The sequence below is a fragment of the Molossus molossus genome, unplaced genomic scaffold (assembly GCF_014108415.1).
Source record: "Molossus molossus isolate mMolMol1 unplaced genomic scaffold, mMolMol1.p scaffold_m16_p_10, whole genome shotgun sequence".
Taxonomy (NCBI): domain Eukaryota; kingdom Metazoa; phylum Chordata; class Mammalia; order Chiroptera; family Molossidae; genus Molossus; species Molossus molossus.
Window position 1 is genome coordinate 54,976,824 of NW_023425345.1, and position 23,228 is coordinate 55,000,051.

General features: G+C 39.4%; 1 protein-coding gene across 2 annotated transcripts in view; it reads right to left on the minus strand.

The window, feature by feature from the left end:
• SYT1 (synaptotagmin 1) overlaps window positions 1-23,228 on the minus strand; it is a 432,690-nt gene that overhangs the window by 86,589 nt on the left and 322,873 nt on the right. For both annotated transcript variants that reach the window (XM_036252912.1, XM_036252913.1), the window contains exon 8: window positions 5,551-5,668. In XM_036252912.1, coding sequence (XP_036108805.1) covers window positions 5,551-5,668 — 118 coding nt within the window. The remainder of the gene's footprint in view (window positions 1-5,550; window positions 5,669-23,228) is intronic.

The following is a 23,228-nucleotide window of genomic DNA, read 5'->3' on the forward strand; positions in this document are numbered from 1 at the left end:
GTGGGTGGGGGTTGGGTGGGAAGTAAACGGGAGAAAGACAATGAGGGAAAACACATGACTACATTTTCCAGCCAGCCCTGGGCCATTCCTGACCTGATCCCCACTCATAGCCACCTCTATAGGTCTGTGATGTTCAGGAGATTGCTGGAAGAGATGCATATAATTTCAGTTTCTTATATATGGTTTCCAGGCACCCTTTTACTACCATGCTTGACATGCTTTTGTTGTTTTCTTTACAATTTAGGCAGCAGGGCTACAAGCTTTTTACCCTTGTTGATTTGCCCTGGTTCCTAGCAGTACAAACACTTAGAAACATTTCCAAAGGACTATGTGCTAGCGTCAGGGAAAGAAGGAAATGGAATGGCTTATGAGACTGCATTCTGCTTCATACTGGGTCATGCAAGAAGAGAAATCTGCCAGAAGCCACAAGTAAAGTAATTTTGTGATTCTGGGAGTATTCATAGGGGTTTATCCATCTGGAAATTTCCACAGCCTTTAAGAAACCCGTGAAGCCTCCATTTCTAGCCTTATTAACACTGAGGACCTCGTCTTGGTGTTTCAGCCCCAGGCAGAGGGGCACCTCTAGTGTGAGGGCTGGGGAACCCCACTCTCCCCCCTGAAAGCTGGGCGTGGGGAAGCCTGCATGGTGTTTTGGAAAGTGTTCTGCACTGGGAATCAGAGGGCCCAGGCCTCAGTCTCAGCTACAGCACCTACAATCAGGTGACTGTGACTGTTAATATTAGCGATGAAGGCAATGGCCAGGGTTGAACCCCTCCTGTGTGCCAGACATGGAGGGAGATGATTTACGTACATTATCTAATGTCCCTCAATTTCAATTTTCTGAGGCTATTACCTTCAGAAACTACCTCACAGGTCTATAATGAGAACTACATGAGTCAACCAAGTTAGAAAAGGATTTCTAAATGGTAAAGTAAGAAGGGTTAGAATTTGCAGGATTTGATAGAGGCAGACTCTTTGAGCATTGCTTTTTGATGAACACAGTAGGAAAGAAATAACAGGCCCGGTTGGAGAGTAGTAATAAAAATTATTTAAAAAATGCTTTCCATTTTCCTATGTTCCTCAATTTTGTTTGTTGCTTAATTCCTTACCGTGTTTTAATTCACTCTTGGATCTACGCAAAACGTGGTCTACCGATATCATCTTGTCTGAATTGATCAGGCAATCCCATCAAACAAACTGATGAACTTTCTTTTTCCACTGAATCAAACAATTGGGTAAACTGTCCATTGGTTGCTTTCACATTTTGCATATTTAACCCAAGATTTGATAAAGTTACTAATAGAAAAAAATGACAGTAATATTTAGTGAGCCCTTAGGTGCGATAGACTCAGTGCTTTTATTTATTTCTCACAAGACCTTATAAACAAGGTTCTCTTATTACTCCCACTTTATAGATAATGCAACCGAGGCTAAGGAAGCTTAAATAACTTGTCCAATGTCCAATTGCCAGCAGCGGCAGAGTGGGATTTAAATCTTGGCGAGACAGCCCACTTTGGTTCCAATTAACCAGCCATTTCCAGCAAATGTAGTTTGGCATTTAAATGACCTGGAATGATCCCTTTATATAATTTTGGTCTCATAGGACATACATAGGTCAACCTACTTTGAGACAGACCATCCAAGGCCTTAAAGTTAGTTTAATGGTAAGTAGGTTAAACAAATTTGAAATGCAAGACTTGCTTTTTCAGGCCACAGCTCCATTGTAAATAATTCATTATTCATCCAGCAGCTTTGCTCAGTGCTACCTGTCAGGGAGGGCATCGTGGGAGATATAAATACAGGGCACATTCCGGAGAGAGAAGTGTGATGTTTGAAGGATGTAAACAAACTGCCATTGGCATTTGAAAAAAGAGAAAGATTTGTTCCATTGGGATGAATCAGAAAAGGCTTCATGGAGTTCTTCCACCTAAAATGTTCTCTCTCCCAGCCACCCATGGCTCACTCCCTCATCTCTCTCCAGGTTATTGTTGGAATATGCTCTACTCAGAAGACCTTCTGACTCCCCATTGACAAAGACTCCCCAACATTCCTCCTCCTGCTGCCTGCTTGACTGTCTCAACTCTTGGCTTACTATGTGCTTTTCTTATTTACTGGCTTCCTGTCCATCTCTCCACGTTAAAATGTAAGCTGCACGAGGGTAGGGTTTTCGGGCTGTTTTGTCCACGGATGCAAAACTAGTTTCAGAAATACCTAACACAAAGTAGGGACACAGTACACCTTTGTTGAATGGATGGAGAAAATATGACTTAAGCTGGGCCTGAAAATGGGTAGGCTTTAGCTAGGTATTGGTGAAAGGAAGTACATTCCAGGTGGAGAGAATGACTTAAGAATGGAGGCATCGACGCGTATAAGGTGAACTGGAGGGCAGACCAGGGAGTACTAGACACAAGGGATGACGATATCGCTGGCACGCGAGTTTGGAATGGAACCTGTGAGAGGGTACAAAGGACCATGTGACAGTATCTGGCTATTGAACCAAAGGAAAGGTAAAGGTCAAAAGTGTCTGAAGTCATCCCTCAGGACACTATGTAGTGATCTGGCAGAGAACTGTTCTCATAAACATTTCTCTGAATTTTTTTCACATATGGGCACACTGCATTCTCTTATTTTTTTTTTTAGGTTTAAATACATCACATTCATTATCATTTTGAAGCTCAAATGATTACATCTTTGTCATTGGAAGCCTCTTCAAGTTGTCTCCTTGGTCGTTTGACATGACCCTGCTAGTCTTGGAAAACGTCCTTGCTTTCTGGTGTGGCAGGATGGTCTGGGCTTGTCTTGGGTGTTGCCTGTGTCACACCTGAAACCTCCCATTTCTCTAATATGCCCCAGGTCCGTTCAGTGGGAAATTATACTTTCAAACCATATCGGTGCTAGGGGTGCTCGTGACACCCGATCAGTCTGTTTCTAGGCCTTCTCAGTGGACAGAGCGAGGAAAGCTTATATTTTTCATCGTAGGCACATTAAGAACTCTACATTTTTGGAGGAAACGGTGCTCATAGCTTTAACTCTGCTCTGTTATGCTCTCTTATGCTATTAGAGCAGTAAGTTATTAAATGAGGTCTTAGTGACATGAAAGAATTAGTGCATCTTTCTCCGGTGACTCACTTATAAAGAGGCACCAGAAGGATTTCATTAACAAATTAGCGGTTCAGTAAGTAGAAACTCTGGCTTGAGCACTTTTTTTTTTTTTAGCTGTTATATTTCAGAACAGCAATTTTCAACCTTTTTCATCTCATGGCACAATAAAATAATTACTAAACTTCTATTTTAGTAATTATATTGTTTGCCTATCTGACAAAAAAAAAGGTATTTGATTTATTCACACCACATGGCTATTGTGTTGGCTATTGTCGTTTTTTTTTATTTCACATCTAAGGGAAAAGAAGTCAATGCCCCTGACTAAATAGTCAGGTACGGCATGTTTTAAAAATTCTTGCAGCACACCGGTTGAAAATCACTGCTTTGGGATATAAAATCACCAGGCTGCATTAGAGTGACATTTTGAAATGTGCAATATTTATATTGAAGAAAGCACTGAGTGACCAGTAATGCTAGTTCTAGTGTCACAGACACAACAATGACAACTACCGTCTATTTATCATGACCTTGTGGCATATCAAGAAAATTTCTCACCCTGTAATAATTTACTGGAAAATTAAATATAATTGATTTAACCGCACAGAGAAGGAAAAAAATGACATTCAACCGGAAATGACAAGTCCTTGAGTTGACTTTGCTTTTGAGCAAGAATATACTACTTTACTCACCTTTAAAAAACAACAACAGAAAGAAATCCCTTAGGTTGGATTTTATAGAACTTCCAAGTCTTTCCCATCTCCAATATAAGCTATAGAAAAATGCTTGCCATGGGGGTTCACCCTCAAACAGATTTTACTGTTCACATATATTTGAAATGCAGAATCTTTAACAAAAGAGTATTTTTAACTGAACTTTTTTTTCTTTATTGATGTTAGAGAGAGAGGAAGGGAGAGGGAGAGAGATGGAAACATCGTTGAAAGAACATCCACTGGCTGCCTCCTGCACGCCCTCCACTGGAGATCCGGCCCACAACCTGGGCTTGTGCCCTGACTGGAAATTGAACCGGAGACCCCAGCTTAGCTAACATAGCTTTTTTTTTTTTTTTTTAATCCTCATCTGAGGGCATTTTTTTTTTGTCAGATAGAGTGGGAGGGATGGGGGAGAGAGAGAGAAACATTGATGTGAAAGGAACACATCACATGGCTGCCACCCGCACGACCCAACCAGGGCCGGGGACAAACCGCAAATGAGGTACATGCCCTTAGCGGGAACCAAACCCAGGTCTCTCGGGACCATAGGCTGATGCTCTAACCGCTGAGCCAAACCGGCCAGGGTCCTAGCATAGCTTTTAAAGATACTGTTTTATGCCCAGCTGGTGTGGCTCAGTGGCTGAGCACCAACCCATGCACCAAGGGGTTGCCTGTTTGATTCCTGATCAGGGCACATACCCAGGTTGTGGACCAAATCCCCAGTGGGGGACATGCAGGAGGCGACCAATCAATGTTCTCTCTCATCGATGTTTCTGTCTTTCTCCCTCTTCCTTCCTTTCTCTCTAAAATCAATAAAGAAAAAAAAATCAATCAATCAATCAATAAAAGCTATGCTAGACTATCAGCCCAGCTGGTTTTGCTCAGTGGACTGAATGACATCCCATGGACTGACAGGTCCTGCTTCAATTCCCAGTCAGGGCACATGCCTAGGTTGCAGGCACAATTCCCAGTGGGGGGCATGCAGGAAACAGGCAATCAATGTTTCTCTCTCTCTTCCTTCTCCTTTCTCTAAAAAAATCAATGAAAACATATTTTTAAAATAATGCTAGGCTATCATATACCTAATAAGTCTCAGATAAAAGACTATTTTTCATATGATGGGTTATGTTTGACCAAAAAAGTTCCCCCCATAATCTAAAAACTCAAAAAACTATAATTGATCATAGGCATTGCCTTTTATTATTATTTTAAACAATCATATATTTAAATATTTTTATTTTTATTTTTTTGAGAGAGAGAGGAACGGAGAAGGGGAGAGGGAGAGAAACATTGATGTGAGAATGGAACATAGATCGCCGCCTCTTGTACGCCATCCTGGGGACGGAGCTTGCAACCCAGGCATGTGCCCTGACTGGGAGTGGAAATGGTGACCCTTTGGTGCACAGGATGCTGCCCAACCAACTGAGCCACACTGGCCAGGGTGAAATTGCCTTTTAGAAGGGAAGCAAACATGTTCAGCTTCCAATGCTATAGACCCGACAATTGATATGTTTGCTATGAAGCAGGAAAATAGATTTCATGTTCTGTGCCAATTCCAATAACCTGAGAGTGGCTTCCTGGGGAACTGCTCCGGGATGAGATCCGAGATGGCTTCCAGCCTCCGTAGGAAAGGGAACCGTGATCAATGAAGGACTGAGGAGTCACAGCATGTGTGCTATGCACTTGGTAACCATGATAAAATAGCATTAAAAAAAATAAATAAACATCACAGACTTACCAGATAGGCCACCCACATCCATCTTCTTCAGGTTCTTTGCCTCCAGAATGACAACAGTCAGTTTGCCAGCCGTAGGTACATAGCGAAGGGAGAAGCAGATGTCACCCAATTTCTCTTGCTACAAAAATAAAAATAAAAATAAAAAAAATATGAAAGTTTAAGTAACTTTTCTGATAAGGATGCATATAGTTTGTACATATATGTTGTAAATTCCTCAGGAGGAGAATTATGACAATTAGAATTGGAAAACTCTTAGGTTAATTGACATTCGCCCAGTGGTCTTTCAGTCACTAAGGTATCATCAAGAGTGATTGAGACCCATTCCAGTCTTCAAACAGCTCATTTATGCTCTAACATTCATCAAACTAGATCTACCATTCACTGGTTCAGGAAATGAGCCCAAGACGACTTTTTTAGAAACTCTGCTCTGAATAACATTGCCACACTCTTGGCAAACTTTATAACTTTATTAAACCTTTGAAAGGAGCCAGGCACTTTTTAGTAAAATCACCCCTACATAAATTTTGGTTTCTTTGCACCTCAAATTGGACTGTGTTTAATATCTTTATATTTCGATTTTGGGGAAAAAGGCTTTTAATTGTGGTTCACTAAATTCTCCCTTTTGATGAGAAATTCTGAATTTCTAGTAGCTGAAAGGCAGCAAAGTTTTTGCACTTTCATTTTTACTCATTTCAAGTGAGGTATAGCTTTCTTTTTCCTTATCCTAATATTTGTAAAAATCTAAATCCTAATATTTGTAAAAATCTTAAGTGGCAGGTTGGAAACAAGTACATAGCAATTAAAACAACAAACAGCCCACATCCCCTCACCTTATTCCATCGATACCATACTTTAGGCTCAAAGCACAGTCACCAGTCCTGTGCCCAGGCAATTCTCAACAAGTGAGTCAGAGTTTAAGATGATGGCATGCAGAACTTTTATTCCCCCCCAGAAAGGACTCCATGAGTTCTCCCACCGTCAGTGTCTTACTCTTTGGTATAACTAATTAAGAACCATGGTACTAGAGCTTTTGCATTCATGTTTATAAACATGAGAGAGACGAGGTAGAGGATCTAGACTGCTTTCTAACATAGGGAATTAGGTATTTGGCAAATTAGGGTTTATTTCTTATTGTTTCCTCCCTGACAAAGCAGTGAATCCCGATTCCAAAGAAGGTAATGGTTGTGTCAGATTTCTGAAGATAAACTTTTAATGTAGGAATGAGGTACAGAAGACCATCATCTCAGGTCCTCTCATGTTAACTCTTATTATGACTATTTTTGGCTTTATCTATAACTTCATGAATGTTAAATTGGCCAGTGTCTCCAGTGTGGAAATATCTGGCTAGATGTAAGTTAACAATTTAAGGAAATTTAATTCCTTTATAGGGTATGCATTTTATCCACCTTTAAAAGAGAAAGCATATCTACCTGTTCTATGACTTAACTGTAGTTGAGAAGTAATGTTTTCTCTGTGTGTGTGTGTGTGTGTGTGTGTGAGAGAGAGAGAGAGAGAGACAGAGAGAGAGAGAATTGATGCTCTTTTTGCTTAAGTAATGCTTTTATTGAAAATATCAACATATGTGTTTATAACCCCAATTCTTTCCATTCCTTGAATCTTCATAGCATTTTACCTATGCATCTTGTGTTGCTAAGGACTTATTTTTGTCTTATGTGCACGTCTTTGTTTTCCAACATGACTGTAAACTCCTTGAAGACAGGGTCCTTGCCTGAATATCACTTCCCACACATTTTCAAACAGCAAATAAATGGCAATTTTAGATAATTCCACCATTTTGAGTTATCTAGGTCATAGCTTACTTCCATTAGTGTAGGTAATAATTGCTTCTAATGTGCTACATTCACCTGAAGTGTCTACTCACCCCTACAAATTAATTTACACATCAGAAGAATCTAGTGGAATAAATTACTTTTCATAGTCTTTGAAAATACAGGAGAGTCAGTATCAAAGAAATTAATACAAAGTGTAGACAAATTTATCTGAACCTTATGAGATAAGAGAGATGTAAATGAACAAAATTGCCGTTCAAAAATGCTCATTAGGAGGAGGGTTCTTTTGGTTGGATTCCGTGTTTTTGCCACAATACTCTCCATGGGGAACACACTCTGCTGCAAAACCAGGTTACTATAGCAGTTCTAATTAGGCATTTTAGACATGACTGTGCTCTCTTAAATGACACCTCTCTTTATGGCCCATAATTTAATTCCACAGTTCATTTATAAGCATTTCAATGGTTTTAAACAAGGAAATGTCACAACTTACTTATTTCTAGCATCTTTCTATTCAATCTTATAATATATAGGGAATTTTAAAGATTTTACATAATATTTTGCTTTAGAAGAGAGCAGTTAAGAGTTTGAAAAACCACACCTCAAGTAGGAGAAATATGTGAAGTTTTCTGTAAAGCTAAGAAAAAAAAAGAATGTTTAAAAAATATCAAAATGGAAACTTTGAAAGAAAGGGAAATACGGAAAAGTATGTATGTTAGTACCTTTACAGATCTACATTTGACTAACTTAGGGACTTGAACATGTAAAATCTCATTTGCTTATAAAGTTATAATTGGTACACCAAATTAAACATGTATTTTTATATTAATTGAAGTTACTTTTATTTTTTTAAAAAATGTTCTTATTGATTTTTTATAGAGTGATAGGGAGGTAGGAAGAAGGGGGGGGGAGAGAGAGAGAGAGAGAGAGAGGGAAACATTGATCAGCTGCCTCCTATACGCCCCCTAGTGGGAATCGAGCCCACAACCTGGGCATGTGCCCTGACTGGGAATCAAACCAGGAACCTCTTGGTGCATGGGCCCATGCTCAACTAGTGAGCCACACCAGCCGGCCATATATGGACATTTTCACATCAAACTCTTACATCATAGTTTTCACATGTCAGTTTGGAAGAAAGATAATTGTATAGTAATATATAAAGATTTAATAGTAAACATTTTATCTATCACTCTAAAGTTCTAGGAAGCAAAATTTCCCAAATTCTAAAAATGTTTCTTTTAGCAGGGATATGGTGATGGAAGACAAAAATGCTTCTTGGAAAACTTATGTAGAAAGATGATACCCAAATCCACATCTCAGATCCTTACTACTCCTTGACAATTCTGTCTTGTTTTCTCCACAATGACCTGGGAAATAGGTACCGTTATGTTCATTTTATTTGCGACTCAGAGGTTCCGGAAGGTTCCACAGATGTCTCAGTGTGGAGCTGAAGGAAGGTCCTTGACTCAAAATCATGAATTGCTTTTATTCTCAGATAGGCATCTGATAAGCAATATTCCAACTGATCACCCACTGGCTTTTCCAGTCTAACTGCCCTGTCATAAAACTAGAAATGAGAACATTTCTGGAGGTTCCATTTGTATAAGATAATTTCAAGACCCTGTAGAGTTGCGGCCGACAGATGAGTGCTTTTGCTGCTGTGATTATCTCATGAAGGGGCCTTGTTACTATTAGGGATTTCAGCTCTATGTATAATTTATTTTAGTCAATTGCCTTTATCACTAGGTGGAACTTGCCAGTTAGTGTGAGAAAGTTTCAACTGTGAGATTTAGAGAAATTTCAAATGCTTTTTTAGAATGTGGTGCTGACAACCAGAGTGCACCTTTGTCCTGACCTGCTTGATAATTCCCTTATTATTATTATTTTTTAAAGCAGCCACTAAATAGAGTAGACACTAATTAATGATTAAATAGACAACTACAGCAATACCTTTCCTTTTTGAAAAGCATTATAGGTATTAGAACAGAGGTCATAGCTAATGGATAAATAAAAAGTTTGATTTAAAATGAATATTTATTTGATCGCTTCTACAATACCATGCATCATTTTATATGTAAAGAGAGGGTTTCCCTTAATGACCTTTGCAAATGGGGCTAAGTCATATGTTTGTTGGAAATGCTGTACTTTTAAATGAGTTTTTAAAAGGCACCTGAATTGATTTAATGCTGTGACATTTTAAAAAGGCCTGTTCTATTTATACTAATCTTAGAATTTTTCTATGTGTTAAGTTAGTGATAGATTCTCTGAATAGAGGATTTTTCTGTGTGGTTGGGAATCTATTTAAAGGTGACAAGTCCTACATGGCAGTCCCATAATCTTTCAAATAAAAATTCAGACTATGTAAATTCTGCATTTGTAAGCATACTAAGATGTTATTTATTTATAAGAAGGACAATCTCAGGTTTTTAATTTTAATGACAAAATGGGTGGCTTTAAATATGTCCTTTGTGTGGAAGTATCTTTCAAATTCATTTTATTCCCACAACTACTTTCAGAGCCCTGAAGTATCTGCCAAATCGGTATTTACATCTAATGGTCCAGATGGTCACAGTGTGAAATGTTGCTACGGCTGTACTGAGGCTAAAAAGACTGAATCTGGCCTTGTGTACAACTGTATAGTCTGTTATTCAGGTGCATGACACAGTATGTCTTTAAATACTTATTTTTACTCTATAATCCATTAACTTGGTATTTATTCATTTCTTATTAAACAAATGTTGAGTTTCATCATGGCCTCTTCCAGGTTCCAGACCCCATTATTCATAGATGAATAAGATGACTTTGAGATTTTCAGAATATAGTGGAGAGACAGATTTAAATAGATAATAACGATGATTATAATAATATAATGTGTTCACTTCACCGTTTAGGTGGCACAAACGCTCTGGGAGACAAGAGGAGAAAGTTGAAACTTTGCAGGGTGTTTGGTAATCTAACTAAAAAGAGGAGGACTTTAATTGGAGATTTATACCCCTTATTATCAATTTCTCCAGGCACTGCAAATGCATGCTCTTTGTAAAACTGATGAGTTTGCCATTCGAGTGTAGCTTTAAGAGAAGTCTTGAGCTCTCCTCTTGCAAGCAGAACTAGCGTGGGAGGTTGGGTCATGACCCTGGTCCTGGACGAGCCAATACTTGAGCTGAGATGTGAAGGTTCAGCAGGAGGCATCAATGTGAACCCGGTAAAGATAGAACAAGAATGTTCTAAACACAAGGAGGCATATGCAAGGTCCCTAAGAGCTTAAACCCAGTTAGTCTTCCATAAGCGTAACATTCATGTTACTAAATTAAGTATGAATTTGTAGTTATAATTTAGATCTTCAAAATTTTTTCATGATATCTTTAACTTCTCTTTTCATTAACAGATACATTCGTAGTCCTTTTAGAAATAATAGTTAATATCAGAAAAGTGGATATTCTGAAATGATCAAAATAAAAATGATGAAAATAGGAAATCAAAATGCCTGTTAAAAAGTTAAAGTGCAGAACAGAGTCATGGGAAGAGCACTGCAATGAAACATGGGCATTAACTCATGATTTCTTTATTAAAGAGATACTTGGGCATCTCCTGTGTGCCCCCAGGCACTGTCCTGGGCACTGGGACACAATAAAGCATGCAAAACTCAATGAACAACATAAACATAGTAAACTATAAGGCATAGTAAAGTAGTGAGTGTTTGGCACATAAAATGTGCTATGTGAGTGTTTGCTATTATAACAAAAATCCCGTTTGAACTACCCTCCTCTCTAGATAGTTCAAATTCCTCTGTTCCTTTTTTACAGCCAAGCTTCTTGAATGAACTGGCTGCAGGCATTGTCCCTATTACGTGTGTTCCACCGATTTCTCTCTCCATCATTTTATTGAAATGGTTCCTGTCAGGGTTACAAATGACATCCATGTTAGTAAGCCAAATCTTTTCCAGGTTTCGTTGACCTGAACTCTCAGAAGAATTTGTTGATTCTTTTCTCTTGTTTGGATTTTGTAATACTGCTTTCTTGATGTATCTGCCTCTGGCCACTCATTCTTGATCTTCTTTCTCAAGGTTCAGTCCTAGCCCATTTCTTTTCTTCATAAACTGATATTATCCTAGTCTACGGCTTGAGTTACCATCTAGGAGGGATTGCCACGTTTGTACCTTCAGTTTAGATCTTCATCTGTGATCCAGACTCATGCATCTAATGCCTGCTTATAATTTTCACATTAGACTATTTCATACACATGTTAGACTCAGATGCCAAAAGCTGAATTCATAATTGTTTAAAAAAACCTGGTTTATTCTATTTCAGTGATTGGCACCAGCCTCCAACTAGTAGTCAGGCCAGAAAACTAGGAATTATCACTGACCTTTGACTTCTCTAGAGATCTGATTTTATCTATTAGAAATCTCTCGGATGGGTTTACTTGTTTCCACCACTATCCAATAAATCTCTAATATCCCAATATTAGAATATTCACCAACCTGTCATCTGGATTATTCCAATAGTCTCTTAGTTGGTCTCCTTAAATTTACTCTTGAAATACAGTGGGCAGTCACCCTTTAAATAACAAATGTGCTTGGAATCCTCAAGTAGGTCTCCTGTCTCCCTTGGGATAAGGCCACATTATTACCATCAGTTACAATACTCTTCCGGGTTTGTTTCCAGGTCACTCCTCAGCCTCACTTCATGCCACTTGCCCGTCTATGCTCTAGCGATATCAGTTTTCTTTGTATCATTAACTCTGCCATGTTAACTGTACTCATCTTTAATGTACTCAAAGATCTTTTATTTAGAGGTTTACCTGAATCACCAGACTAAATAAGCTCCTTCTTGCATATTCTTTAGTACCCCCCTCCCCATACTCTTCCTTTGAACTATTGATTATAGTAATAATGTATTATAATCATGTATAATAATAATCATGCACAGCAAGCATGTATCAATTTTTGTGATTACTGGATGGCATCTCACTTCTCTGAGTTTGATAATCTGTAGATAGTGCCCTTTATCTCTATGCGTAGCACCTGGCACCAAGGAAATGATCAGAACACGTTTACTGAGCCACAGAACGAATGCTGAACTCTGGCTGAGACTCCTAGAGAGGTGACGTGTATCACTTCCAGGCTTCATCCCTTCAAACTCCTGCCTAGGATCTTTTCTCTCTCCCGTGACTATCACAATGACCTCAGAGTGACCTTGGAAGCCACATGCTGGAGATGGCAGAGGCTCAATCCACCAGGAACTCCAATGGTTCCTGAAGGAAAGCAGAGCCCTACCTGCCAACGTGGAACCACCTACTACTGAGTGAGCAAGAAATACATTTTTCAGTGAGCCACCACCATTGGGTCTATTTGTTACTGTACCACAGTCTGACATAATTAACACAAATAATAAGTTCTAAATGGTGTTTACAAAAATATGATTAGTGATCCATTTTATTTTGTATGGCTTGTAAAAAATAAGCAATGTTTAGCCCAATACTTAACTCATTCAGGTTACCAAATCCTTATTTTGTTGTCAATAGGTCAGTCATGGTGCAAGGTGTTGGGAACAAAGGATGGTTAAAACTTGTTCTCGCCCTTAAGAAACTTATTCTGTGCGGGGAGTGACCGGCATAAAGACAAATGGTCAACATGAAATGGTAAGCGCCGTTATAGAAACATGTGTTATGAAAGCCTAGTCTAGAGAAGGTAGAGAAATTTGTTGTGGTTGATTTTATACATGTACATTTTAAGTGGAGAATAGGGGAATGTGAACAGAAGGTGCACTGGAAAGCGAGCCCCAGAAGTGCCCGTGTCAAGCTCCCTCGCGCTGTGGTGTGCGGTGGTGCCTGCAATCCCACCATTCATCGCCTTTCGCTAACGCTCTAGTCCTCTAGGAGGCCTTTGAAATGATATGAAATACTGTTTTGCCCCCTAGTGGACAGCATGCAATCCATCATGGTATTCCATTTTAACGGACAGTTTCTTGGGTTATGAAAGATTTATCTAAATTGAGTGGAGATGGGCAAAAAAGGGGAAGATAGCAGGTATGCCCCCATAGTTTGGGGATGCTGCTTCAGCTAACAGAGGGCCCAGCTGGGATCCTGGGCAATGACCAATTTTATGAAGACATATGAAGAGGAAGGGAAATCACAGAGAACAGCTTGTAGAAAATATCCAAAGGCAAGCCTTTACCAAGTTGCTTTGTCCCTTTAACGTTTTCCCTCTGTTAACTACATGTCCTTGATTTTTCTGGGTCGTATCCAATTTTAAGTATTCTCTTTTCTTGTCCTCATGTGACATTGAGGCTCTGAGGTACAGTGGCCTTTTCCAAATAGTTACTTGGATTATGGGAAACCAGTGTTATCTTCTTTTTAAAATGGAAATGTGGAGACCAAGTAATTTTGAAATATAGACAACATACATTTCTATGTGGATTTGACCTAAACAGCTACAAAAGAAGCATTGTAAAGAAATATCATGTCCCACGTGGGCCACTGACCCTAGAGCATTCATGACGACCAATGCCAAAGAGTCTTTGGAGGGCGCTGCTCGCCACTTTTAACCCTTAGATGTGTCATCTCTAGCGGCAGAGACGTGCATTTGAATGATTTACACATAGGCCTACTGATAGAGCAGAATTAAATTTTTTCTTATCTTACTCAATGACTACAAAGAGTTTGCATCCTGACCCGTCACTCCAGAGCTACATTTACTGGTGCACCCTAACTTGAGAGGAAACTAGGGGGGATAGGGTCTTGACAGAGAAAGCTCAGAAGCCAGAATACTGTTCTTGCCAGAGAAAACTTTGTCCTTTTTAGTTTTGGGGTGATGGTGATGAGGGGCAACTCAGAAGGAATGGCAAGATCACACAGGTGGGACCTGTTGTTCTCCTTCCCTCAGTGAAGGCTGGGTCAGGAGGAGACTGTGAATGCTCAGACCTGCGTTCTGCCACCACCCAGCTCTTGGGGGCGCTCTAAGAACTTCTCCCCGATCCATTAAACTAGATCAATAATAGCTGCTTATCTTTAGGTGAGGGTTACATGAGCTCCATCTGTGAGCCGAGGGGAGCTCAAAATCATGGAGAGAAAAACCAGAAGAAGGCCATAAAGAAAGTATGGTGTAGGTTTGATCAAGTCACACAGAAGCTAGTGAGAGAAAAGTGCCTAAAAAGCAAGGTTAGAGAGGTCAGGGGGCCAAACCTAGCTTCTCTACCCCGGGCTTCAGTTGGCCGTAGGGTCTGTCCACTGCAAGCGGGGGCCTTTAAACAAGAGAGAAGACAGGAAGAAAAAAAAGCCCGAAAGGAGTGGAGCTGGGGTTGGGAAGGCGAGGCAGTGGGAGAACATAGGAAAAAGAAGAGAGGGGAGAGCAGATCTGGAGGAAAGGAAAAGCCAACTTGTCTATTCTCCCTTCCAGAAGACAAGGAAAGTCAGACAACGTGGAATGGTGAGGAGAACACTGGGAGGGTTTTGAAAGAGGATGTCATGTGAATTCATAAGGGATGAGAGCTGTTGCCTGGTGAGGGACCATGTGCTGGGACCCTAATTATTAGTTTAACTGGGAAGAACCCAGGAGATGTATTTGCAATAATTCAAATCCACAGAAATAAGGAATGTGATGAACCACGGATGACAGAGAAAGTGGGTATATTTTGGAGACTGTATAGGAAGAAAAAGCATGAGCCACTGTGGTGATTTCCCCAAGCTGAAGCTCAAGACTGTTCTCTTCAGGATTGAAACAGGGGATCTAGGTCATATGGAAGTTTCATGGAAAAAAAATACTATAATATGTTGAAGTCCTAATGCAGCAGAGACATTTGGCATTAGGATAGGGAAATAGAAAAGTATGAAATACAAAGCTGTAGAGAGGAACATGGGCACTGTCCATCATCTGCTTTTAATCCGGAACAGAGACACCTTCTGGCTGTTGTTGAAACACCAGAGATCTCCTTGACGTGTGCCAACAAATCATCCGGGCAAAAAGTACTTGAAGGAGAAGAGTCTTATGGGCAAAGTAGCATGAGTTTAGCAAGGAAGGAAGGTGTGTGTTGTTGGGTAGGTGACCCCATAAAAAGGTTGCTATTGAGTACTCTTGGGGGGATGGAGAACACAATTATTGAGTGGAAGAAAATATTATCAGTGTCACATATTATTTATAGTTTTTAAACAATGGATCTGAAGGTGCAGCAGAAATTCAGGCCAGCTTGTCAGAAAGAGGAAAAGACAAAATAAAAATGGCTGGAGAAGAAGGCTCTTGCGGAGGAAAGGAAACCCCTACGCCGGAGGAGAGGCCTGTGTGAGGTCCACGGAGCAATAAAGAAAGGATTGGGAGTCAAGAAGAGCCCTCAGAGAACCCGATCCAAGGGAAAAGTCAATAAAGGACAAAAATACATAACAGGTTTTCTATAGATGAGATCCAAGTTCAAAGAATACAGGAGAGTTGGAGGTAAGAGGAGGGGTCAGACCACAGAAAGAATGCAGAGAGTCATTTATAGTTCAGTAGAACTGGGAAACAGAAGTGGCTAATTTAAGGAGATCTAGAAGCCCAGAGAAACCCACGCAGGTATAGAGAAAGCACTGCGAGGACTATGTATATAGAAGACAGAGTGCCGAAGTTTAGGTGCACAGTGAAATTTTACAACAAAACACAAGTCCGTAACAATGAAGTAAGAGTGGAGTTACCACTCCTGAAGGAATTGACTTGGGGGTTCTTGGGGCTCATCAGTAGGGGAGGGATACCCCACAGAGTAGGGGAATGGATTGTTGGAGAGGGAGAACCTGGGTTAGATTGTGAGTGGGAATGTGTAGTGGGGAAGAAAAGAGACCAGCTTTGTGAGTTTTCCTGGCTCTCTTCGTCTTTATGAGCAAGAAGAATTAAGACACTGGAAATGGGAGGGATCTATACCTGCCCTTTTGGCAGATTGGAAAGGGTGGTCTCACTTGAAAAGATGTTTGAAGGTAATAACAGTGATGCCAGAGTAGAGGTTGAAGGTCCTGGACACGAACAGGAAAATGGTGGAAGAATCACACAAAGTAACATCGAAGGAGATGTGCCTTTATACAGCACAAACACTGCTACATGAAAGCAAATTTGTGGTTGCGAGAACTAGAACAAGAACTACTACTCGGACCACTTGTATGTTCTTGATCGCACCATGTTCTATTGTGGCTTCAAGTCTTGAAACGGGGGCTTCCCTGGCCTGGTATAACCTCCCCCCTTTGTTTCTCTTCCGGACTCCCACTGACTTCTCAGCCATCCTCTCCGCTGAGTCTTTCCCTGACCACTCCTGAGTTTGGCCCTTCTCCCCTCTTTGTGTTTCCATGACACCTTTCCAAACTCTCGGTACAGCCTTGGCAGCGTCACTACATGCCATTCGCCTGTCCGCCTCTTCCATGGAACAAGGCCTATCTTTTCACCAGTTTTGCTGAACCCGTGTCTGCCCTGTAGCTAAAGGTCAATATACAGTTAGAGGTCAAGAGAGTCTGTATCTGACTGGATGGAAGGCACAGGACAGAAGAAGATGGCAATTCTTAGTTTTTGTGCTATCGTAAGAAAAGTTTGGAATTAGTTGGTCAAGACTTTGAGGAAAAGTCGTCTTGCTGTGATGAAGATTGTGGGTTACATGATAGAAATAAAAAGTTCTGTCTTCTGAAGGGCTCACAGCAGAGTAAAGGAGGAAGCCCCTGGTTCTTTGCTAGGTCCTGCGTCATGCCAAAAAGCATCCCTATAAGGCAGAGGAGGAAAAATAGTCTGAGGGGGAAAGAAATGATAAGTTATTTACACTAGTGATGCAAAAAAAAAAAAAAAATAGAACTGTGTCTAGCACAGAGCTGAAAAAATTTTTAAAAGTTTTCTAAAGAGTTATTCAGAGATATCATTTGAGTTTCTTATAAAAGCAAAAAAAATTGGAAGTAAGATTTTGGAGATGAAGGTTTCTGGGTGAGTAGTCATAGCAAGGACAATGTATAAAGATCATTGGAAGAAAAACTAGACAGGATAAGAATATAAAAGAGACAAAGAAAAGCACAATCTGGGAGGACTGAACTGGTTTAAAAAATGATTTGAGTAACTGGAAATTTGGCTAGTTTGATGGTTGGAGAGACATTGAAACTAGATTTATATATAACAATGTAACTACCTTTTATAATAAAGAACTGGTAAGAATAAAATGAATCAAAGATGGGAAAGAGCTTTGAAATATTACACCTGTTCTGTGAATAAAATGTACTCCTATTTTTCTTGCTAGTTTAAAACCAGTAGAAGAACCATTTTAAGAGTTTGCCCCTTCTTCCTCTGCTTCGTTATCATTATTATTATTATTATTTAGACATTGAGTGGTTGGATTTTGTAGAGATGCAAACAAAGCCTCTTTAAATTTAGATTTCAATATTGTCGAGTCTTGTAAAGATGCAAAAGAACCCTCATTACTTGAATTTCTGAATAGGGATAAGTCCCCATTATGACTATGGCCAGTTTAGTCTTTTCCAGGGGAATTAATAATCCTCTACAGAGGGAATGCTAGGGGAACTGTAAGAATTCTTCACTTGAGATAAAGAAGAAAGTGATCCATCTTTTGTGCCATAAGCTCGTTGCATCTACTTGATGGTTACTTAGGGTCACTGTGAAAATAACATCAGTTTGTGGTCATAGAAACAAGATCTTTCTCATGCCCAGTCCATTTAATTAGTTTTCTACAGAGGATAGTATATAGAGCAGCAAATTATAGGCATATGGATTAGATATTTGATTTTAGATGTTCATCTTGATTACAGAACTAACTTGAAACAATATGAAGAAATTTGCTTAACTTTCGTTATCTCCTGCACAAAATAGATCACCAATTCAAAGGTGACAAGGGAACACCTCTAACACCACCTCCATTAATCTCCACTTCTTAGTGCAGTTGTCCCATCTGCATATTACTTCTTCAGAGTTTCTGACTTTTATCTCTGCTCTCATTCATTTTTGCTTAAGGTTATGCAACTAATTAGTAAACATATTACACATTGTGGCAGAGTTACAGAGAAAGCCAAGATCACCTCTGAGTATGTTGGGAATTCAGTTTGCCAAGATTTCACAAATTGTTCATTTCGCAGCAACAATTTAGCTTTCATGTGGTTTGCCTAGGGGAAAGGTCACGTGTTCATTGTTGAGAAAATCAGATCATTAGGGACTTCAATGGTCCTTAGCATGGAAATGTGGATGTGGCTGGTTCACACTTGCAGAAATATAGTTTATTTGCAAATGAGTATGATGTGAATTTGAATGGAAGCCATTCTCTTCAGACCAAGAAAGCACACAGGTATCTTATTTGCCTCATTTTGAGATATTCTCATTGACAGTTGGAGCAGCCCTGCCGAGATGTCAGATTTTTAGTCATGTGAAGTACATCAAGATTTTTGAGAAATGACTAAAATAATTTTTTTTTTTAAAGCATTTGTTATGCAATCTTAACTCAAGATATTTTAAAGTAGGATTATTTTCCTTTTTAGTTGTAGTGGCATTCTGGCTTTAAACTTTTAAGCATCATATTTTTAATGAAGAAAATGTAGTTTCTAGAAATGTAAATGAGAACTGATCTATACATTTCTGGTTAATTTCACCAGATGGCCTTTATCATTTTATTAGGATTTTGTTTTTATCCATGATTTTAGTATGTGATATCCTATTGATGGAGATCGGAACTAAAATTTTTTTGAAAGAGACGTTTTCATGTGTGAAATCACATGAAAGCATGCTTACTAATATGGTACCTTAAAGTAGTTTGTGGATTTCCATGGCAATCTACCTCAGAAAATTAGTAGCCACTGTTCAATAAATTCTGAAAATGGACAAATTAAGAGCCCAAGGTAATCCTTATTTCAATTGCTTTAAAATGCACATTAATTCTTGGCAAATAAATAAAGATATATAAATGTAAAAAAATCACACAAATTTCAGATGACTCCCTGTAAAATTTTTCAAGTAGGAGAAGAACATGTGAAATCTGAGAAATAGCATTTTGAATGTGAAGCTGAAAAGAATCAGTATAAAACTGTTATTTAAAAAAGCCCTTTAGGCAGGCAGAGTCCTTGAATATTTAAAAACATTTGGCTGAAGGAGATGAACCAGATACATGTGACTACTTTCGCAAGATGCTAAGATAGAGGAAATTTGTAGGCATAAGTTTAGGGGGGAAAAGTTTTTTTTAAGTAAAGAAAATGTGTACTATTGAAAAAGATCAGTTCCCATTTTATCCAGAGTAAATTAAAGGTAGAGATATGAGCCAGTGATGTCGCTGAGAATGATACAGGGTTAGGTGGGCTAGCTTTCTGAAAGAAGAGTTTTGATTACAAACTGGGAACTCCTCAATTGTGTGTGAGGGGGAATTGAACCACTCACAGAAGAAAGTTAGGGAAGTTTTTTCCTGAGTTATTAAGAAAGTTTCCTATGCTTACAGATATAAGGTACATCAAGAAAGAAAAAATGGACTAAAGGATAAGTCTGTATTCCTAAAAGATGTTAGGCTCTCGAGAGAATGAGGGAAAATGTAGGGGGTACACATCTGAGATGTTTTCAACAATAAAGATAAATAAAAACATTTAAACAATGATTTTAGAGACAGTTAATGCCATAGTTAAGACTACAGTTAGACTGCTGTATTCAAATGTTGGCTGATCACTTACTAGTTGTGTGATTTGGGAATATTCTTGTTTTTATTACTTTTTCCCCAAGTTTTTAAATTGTAGTTTGCATTCAGCATTATTTTATATTACTTTCAGGTGTACAGCATAGCAGTTAGACAATCATATACTTTACAGCGTGTTCCCCCTGATATTTCCAGGACCCACCTGGCACCATTCATAGTTATTACAATATTGTTGACTACATTTGATCTGGGAATATTCTTTACATTTGTGGGACTTTGTATCCTCATCAGTAAAGTGGAAACAGTAACAAAGAAACCTAAATCAAAGGACTTTGTGATGATTACAAAGTTAATATATGTGAATTGTATACAACAGAACCTAGCACATAGTAAATGCTCAATAAATGCTAGTTGTTAGTAGTAACATAGTAACATAGGCTATCATTTATGGATCAGCGTGTATGTGTTGGATACTTCATATAATTTATTTGATGCCTTCGCAGCCATGAAGTATAGTTTATTGTTATCTTCATTTTGTCAATGGACAACTTAAGGCTCTGTCCTGTGAAGTAACTTTCTTAAGGTGTCATGGTTCAAACCCAGAACACAGGTCTGTTAACTTCTTTTTATACTGGATCATTATTCAGTAGTATTTAGCACTAAGTCAGTAAGGTCCTCTTAGCACGAAGTGCTGAACTGGAAAAAAAAATTACAGGGCAGGATTTCCCTGGTGTAAGTGTTCGCAGCCGGATTCTTTATCTCTAATATTATGCATCATCTGTTAAGCAATTTGTAATTGCTTTCCTGTCTTCCCGAATGCACAGGAATCAGCAGGCCACAATTCCTGAATGACTGTCTCAAGGTCTTCCACGGATATCTGCAGTCTGAGTTGAAAAGGGTTTCTCAGAGGAGCGGAAGCGTATCCAAACACAAGCTCCCGATTTTCCTTTATGTTCCTGAGATTGCCTGACTTCAACACATGGACTAAAAAGGAGATGTATTACATCGCTTTGAATCAGAAGGGATAATAAGATGTATTCAGTTCTCTTGCCTCTTAGGGATTTAGTGAGGTCAAATCAGGAAACACAGAATGATAAGCTCTCTGCAAATGAGAGGATAAATGCGGGAAAGGATTATTTTAAGCAGCGAATTAGAAAAATATGAAAGCAAGTCACCTTCTCTAAACAAGTGATAAATGCTATATTTTCTGTTCTCAAGTGGCCAAAGGTCAGTGGATACAGTGTAGAGATTGTCGGACTGAAACATCAGCTGACATCTCGAGTCAGGGAGACCCAGGTTGGAAACCCTGGTTTGACACTTACTAGCTAGGTGACCTTGAGCAGATTGTTTCATCTCCCTAAGCTCCAGCTTCCATTGTATAAAATGGAGATGATGATAGTACTGATCTAACTAGTCATGAGAATGAAAAGAGGTGAGTTTTGTAAAGTGCGTAGAGTAGGGTAAGTGACGCTGCGTGCTGGTTATTTCATTATTCTAAGTATAGTAGTATTTCTTTCCATAAACAACTAAGAACGGTTCTTTTACAAAACAATATTTTATCCATCTTTGTGTGTTCCCTACTCAGCTCCCGCCAGGTACAGTGTCTGGCACATAGCAGACACTCGTATTTTTGCTGTATTAATGGCAGGATAATGCCATGTGAATGTTCATATAGTCACATCACTCTAAGTGAGTCGTCTTATTAGTTTGTTCTTGGACACACAAAAGAGCACATGGACAGCCAGGAGTGGGCCCGGTAAGATGTCTAGTGGAGATGGGCCCTGTCCTAGGTTCTGCTTCTGCAGGGATACTCGGGGTAGCCTCTCACAGCGGGTCTCTCAGAGTTTAGATCCACTGATCCCTACCCTTGAGTAAACAGTTTGGACCTTGTGCCCCACTCTGCCCCTCAGCGGCCTTGAGCTTGGATCAGGGTTGTGGTGGTTTATTGCACCTGGCTGCTAACGGGGATGTGCTGAAATGGAAACCAGGAAGTTTACGAGGAAGCCTGAAAACATACCTGCCTAAATTGCAAGAATGAAGGCTATTTTCTGTTCTTCAGGCTGTTTTTTACCTTTGGAGATTTTTTTTTTAAGTGCATGGCTTTTGGATTTATTTGTGAGCAATTTAGGAAAATACTAGACTAGTAAAAAGACAATGGAATAAAAAAATTAAGCCATGCTAGTTGGTTGTAGGTATGGTACTATTTAGGAGAACATTAAATGATACATATATATAAAGCATTGAAATTAAACAAGTTGCGGGAAAAAAAGAGTGTGTAAATATAGTCTTAAATGAACTAAACTCTGTTAATGCATCTTTCTGTCATTTTATGTATTGCCCTATATGATCACTTCTCAGTCAACCAAGGTAGAATCGAAATAATTGCCAATGGTTCTCTGCCCCTCACCCCGTAACTAATTAGTAAAAAAGGTCTGTAAATCTATTTCCTAAAGTCTTTTTCAAACTTGAGTTCTTATTTCCACTGCCATATAGTTGCATAGACTGTGACATCCTCAGAAATGGAGGCAAAAGCCTGCAAGTCACCTTCGTATTGCCCACATTTCACTGCTGATGCTGCCTTCCGGCTCAGCTATGTGCCCACATTCAAGGCCCCCAAATATTACCCCTATTTGTTGTTCTGCCCCTCTCCACCGGCCCTGTCATGTTCCTCTGACAGGTATTATACCCTAACCAGATCTGGCTATCTCATTTTTTCCCCTAAATGTTCCAAATGCTCACCCTCTGCTTAGAAGTCCTTATGATCAACCTGTTGAATTCCTAACCATCCTTTACAGTCTGCCTCCAGTCACCTTCTGGACATCCCTTTTGAACTTCCTACTCCCAGACAGCATCATCCCTTCCTCATCAACCCTGAACGTCTTACATGGAGAAACAATGTCTAATTTATCTTAATATCATCAGGGCCCAGCATGGAATCATCAGTAGATGTATATTTCTTGAATCGAATCATCAGATCAACAAAAAATTTTCCACCGAGGAGCTATTTTCATTGCTGGTGTGTTTTCATTTGAGATAGTTAAAGGCGGAATGTACAGAACTTACAACTACTTAGGTGAGCAGCTGGTGCATAGAACAGACTGAGCGCTGGAAAGGAACCGGGGAAGGGTCCCTGTGGTGGTGTCACCTGGAGCAGGGGCTTTGAGGTCAGATTGACCTGAGCTAAAATACTTGCAGACGCTAAGTTAACAATCACGTGATTTTGGTGGATTCTCTCCACTTTTCCTTTGTAAAACGAGAACAGCAATACTTCCACGTCATG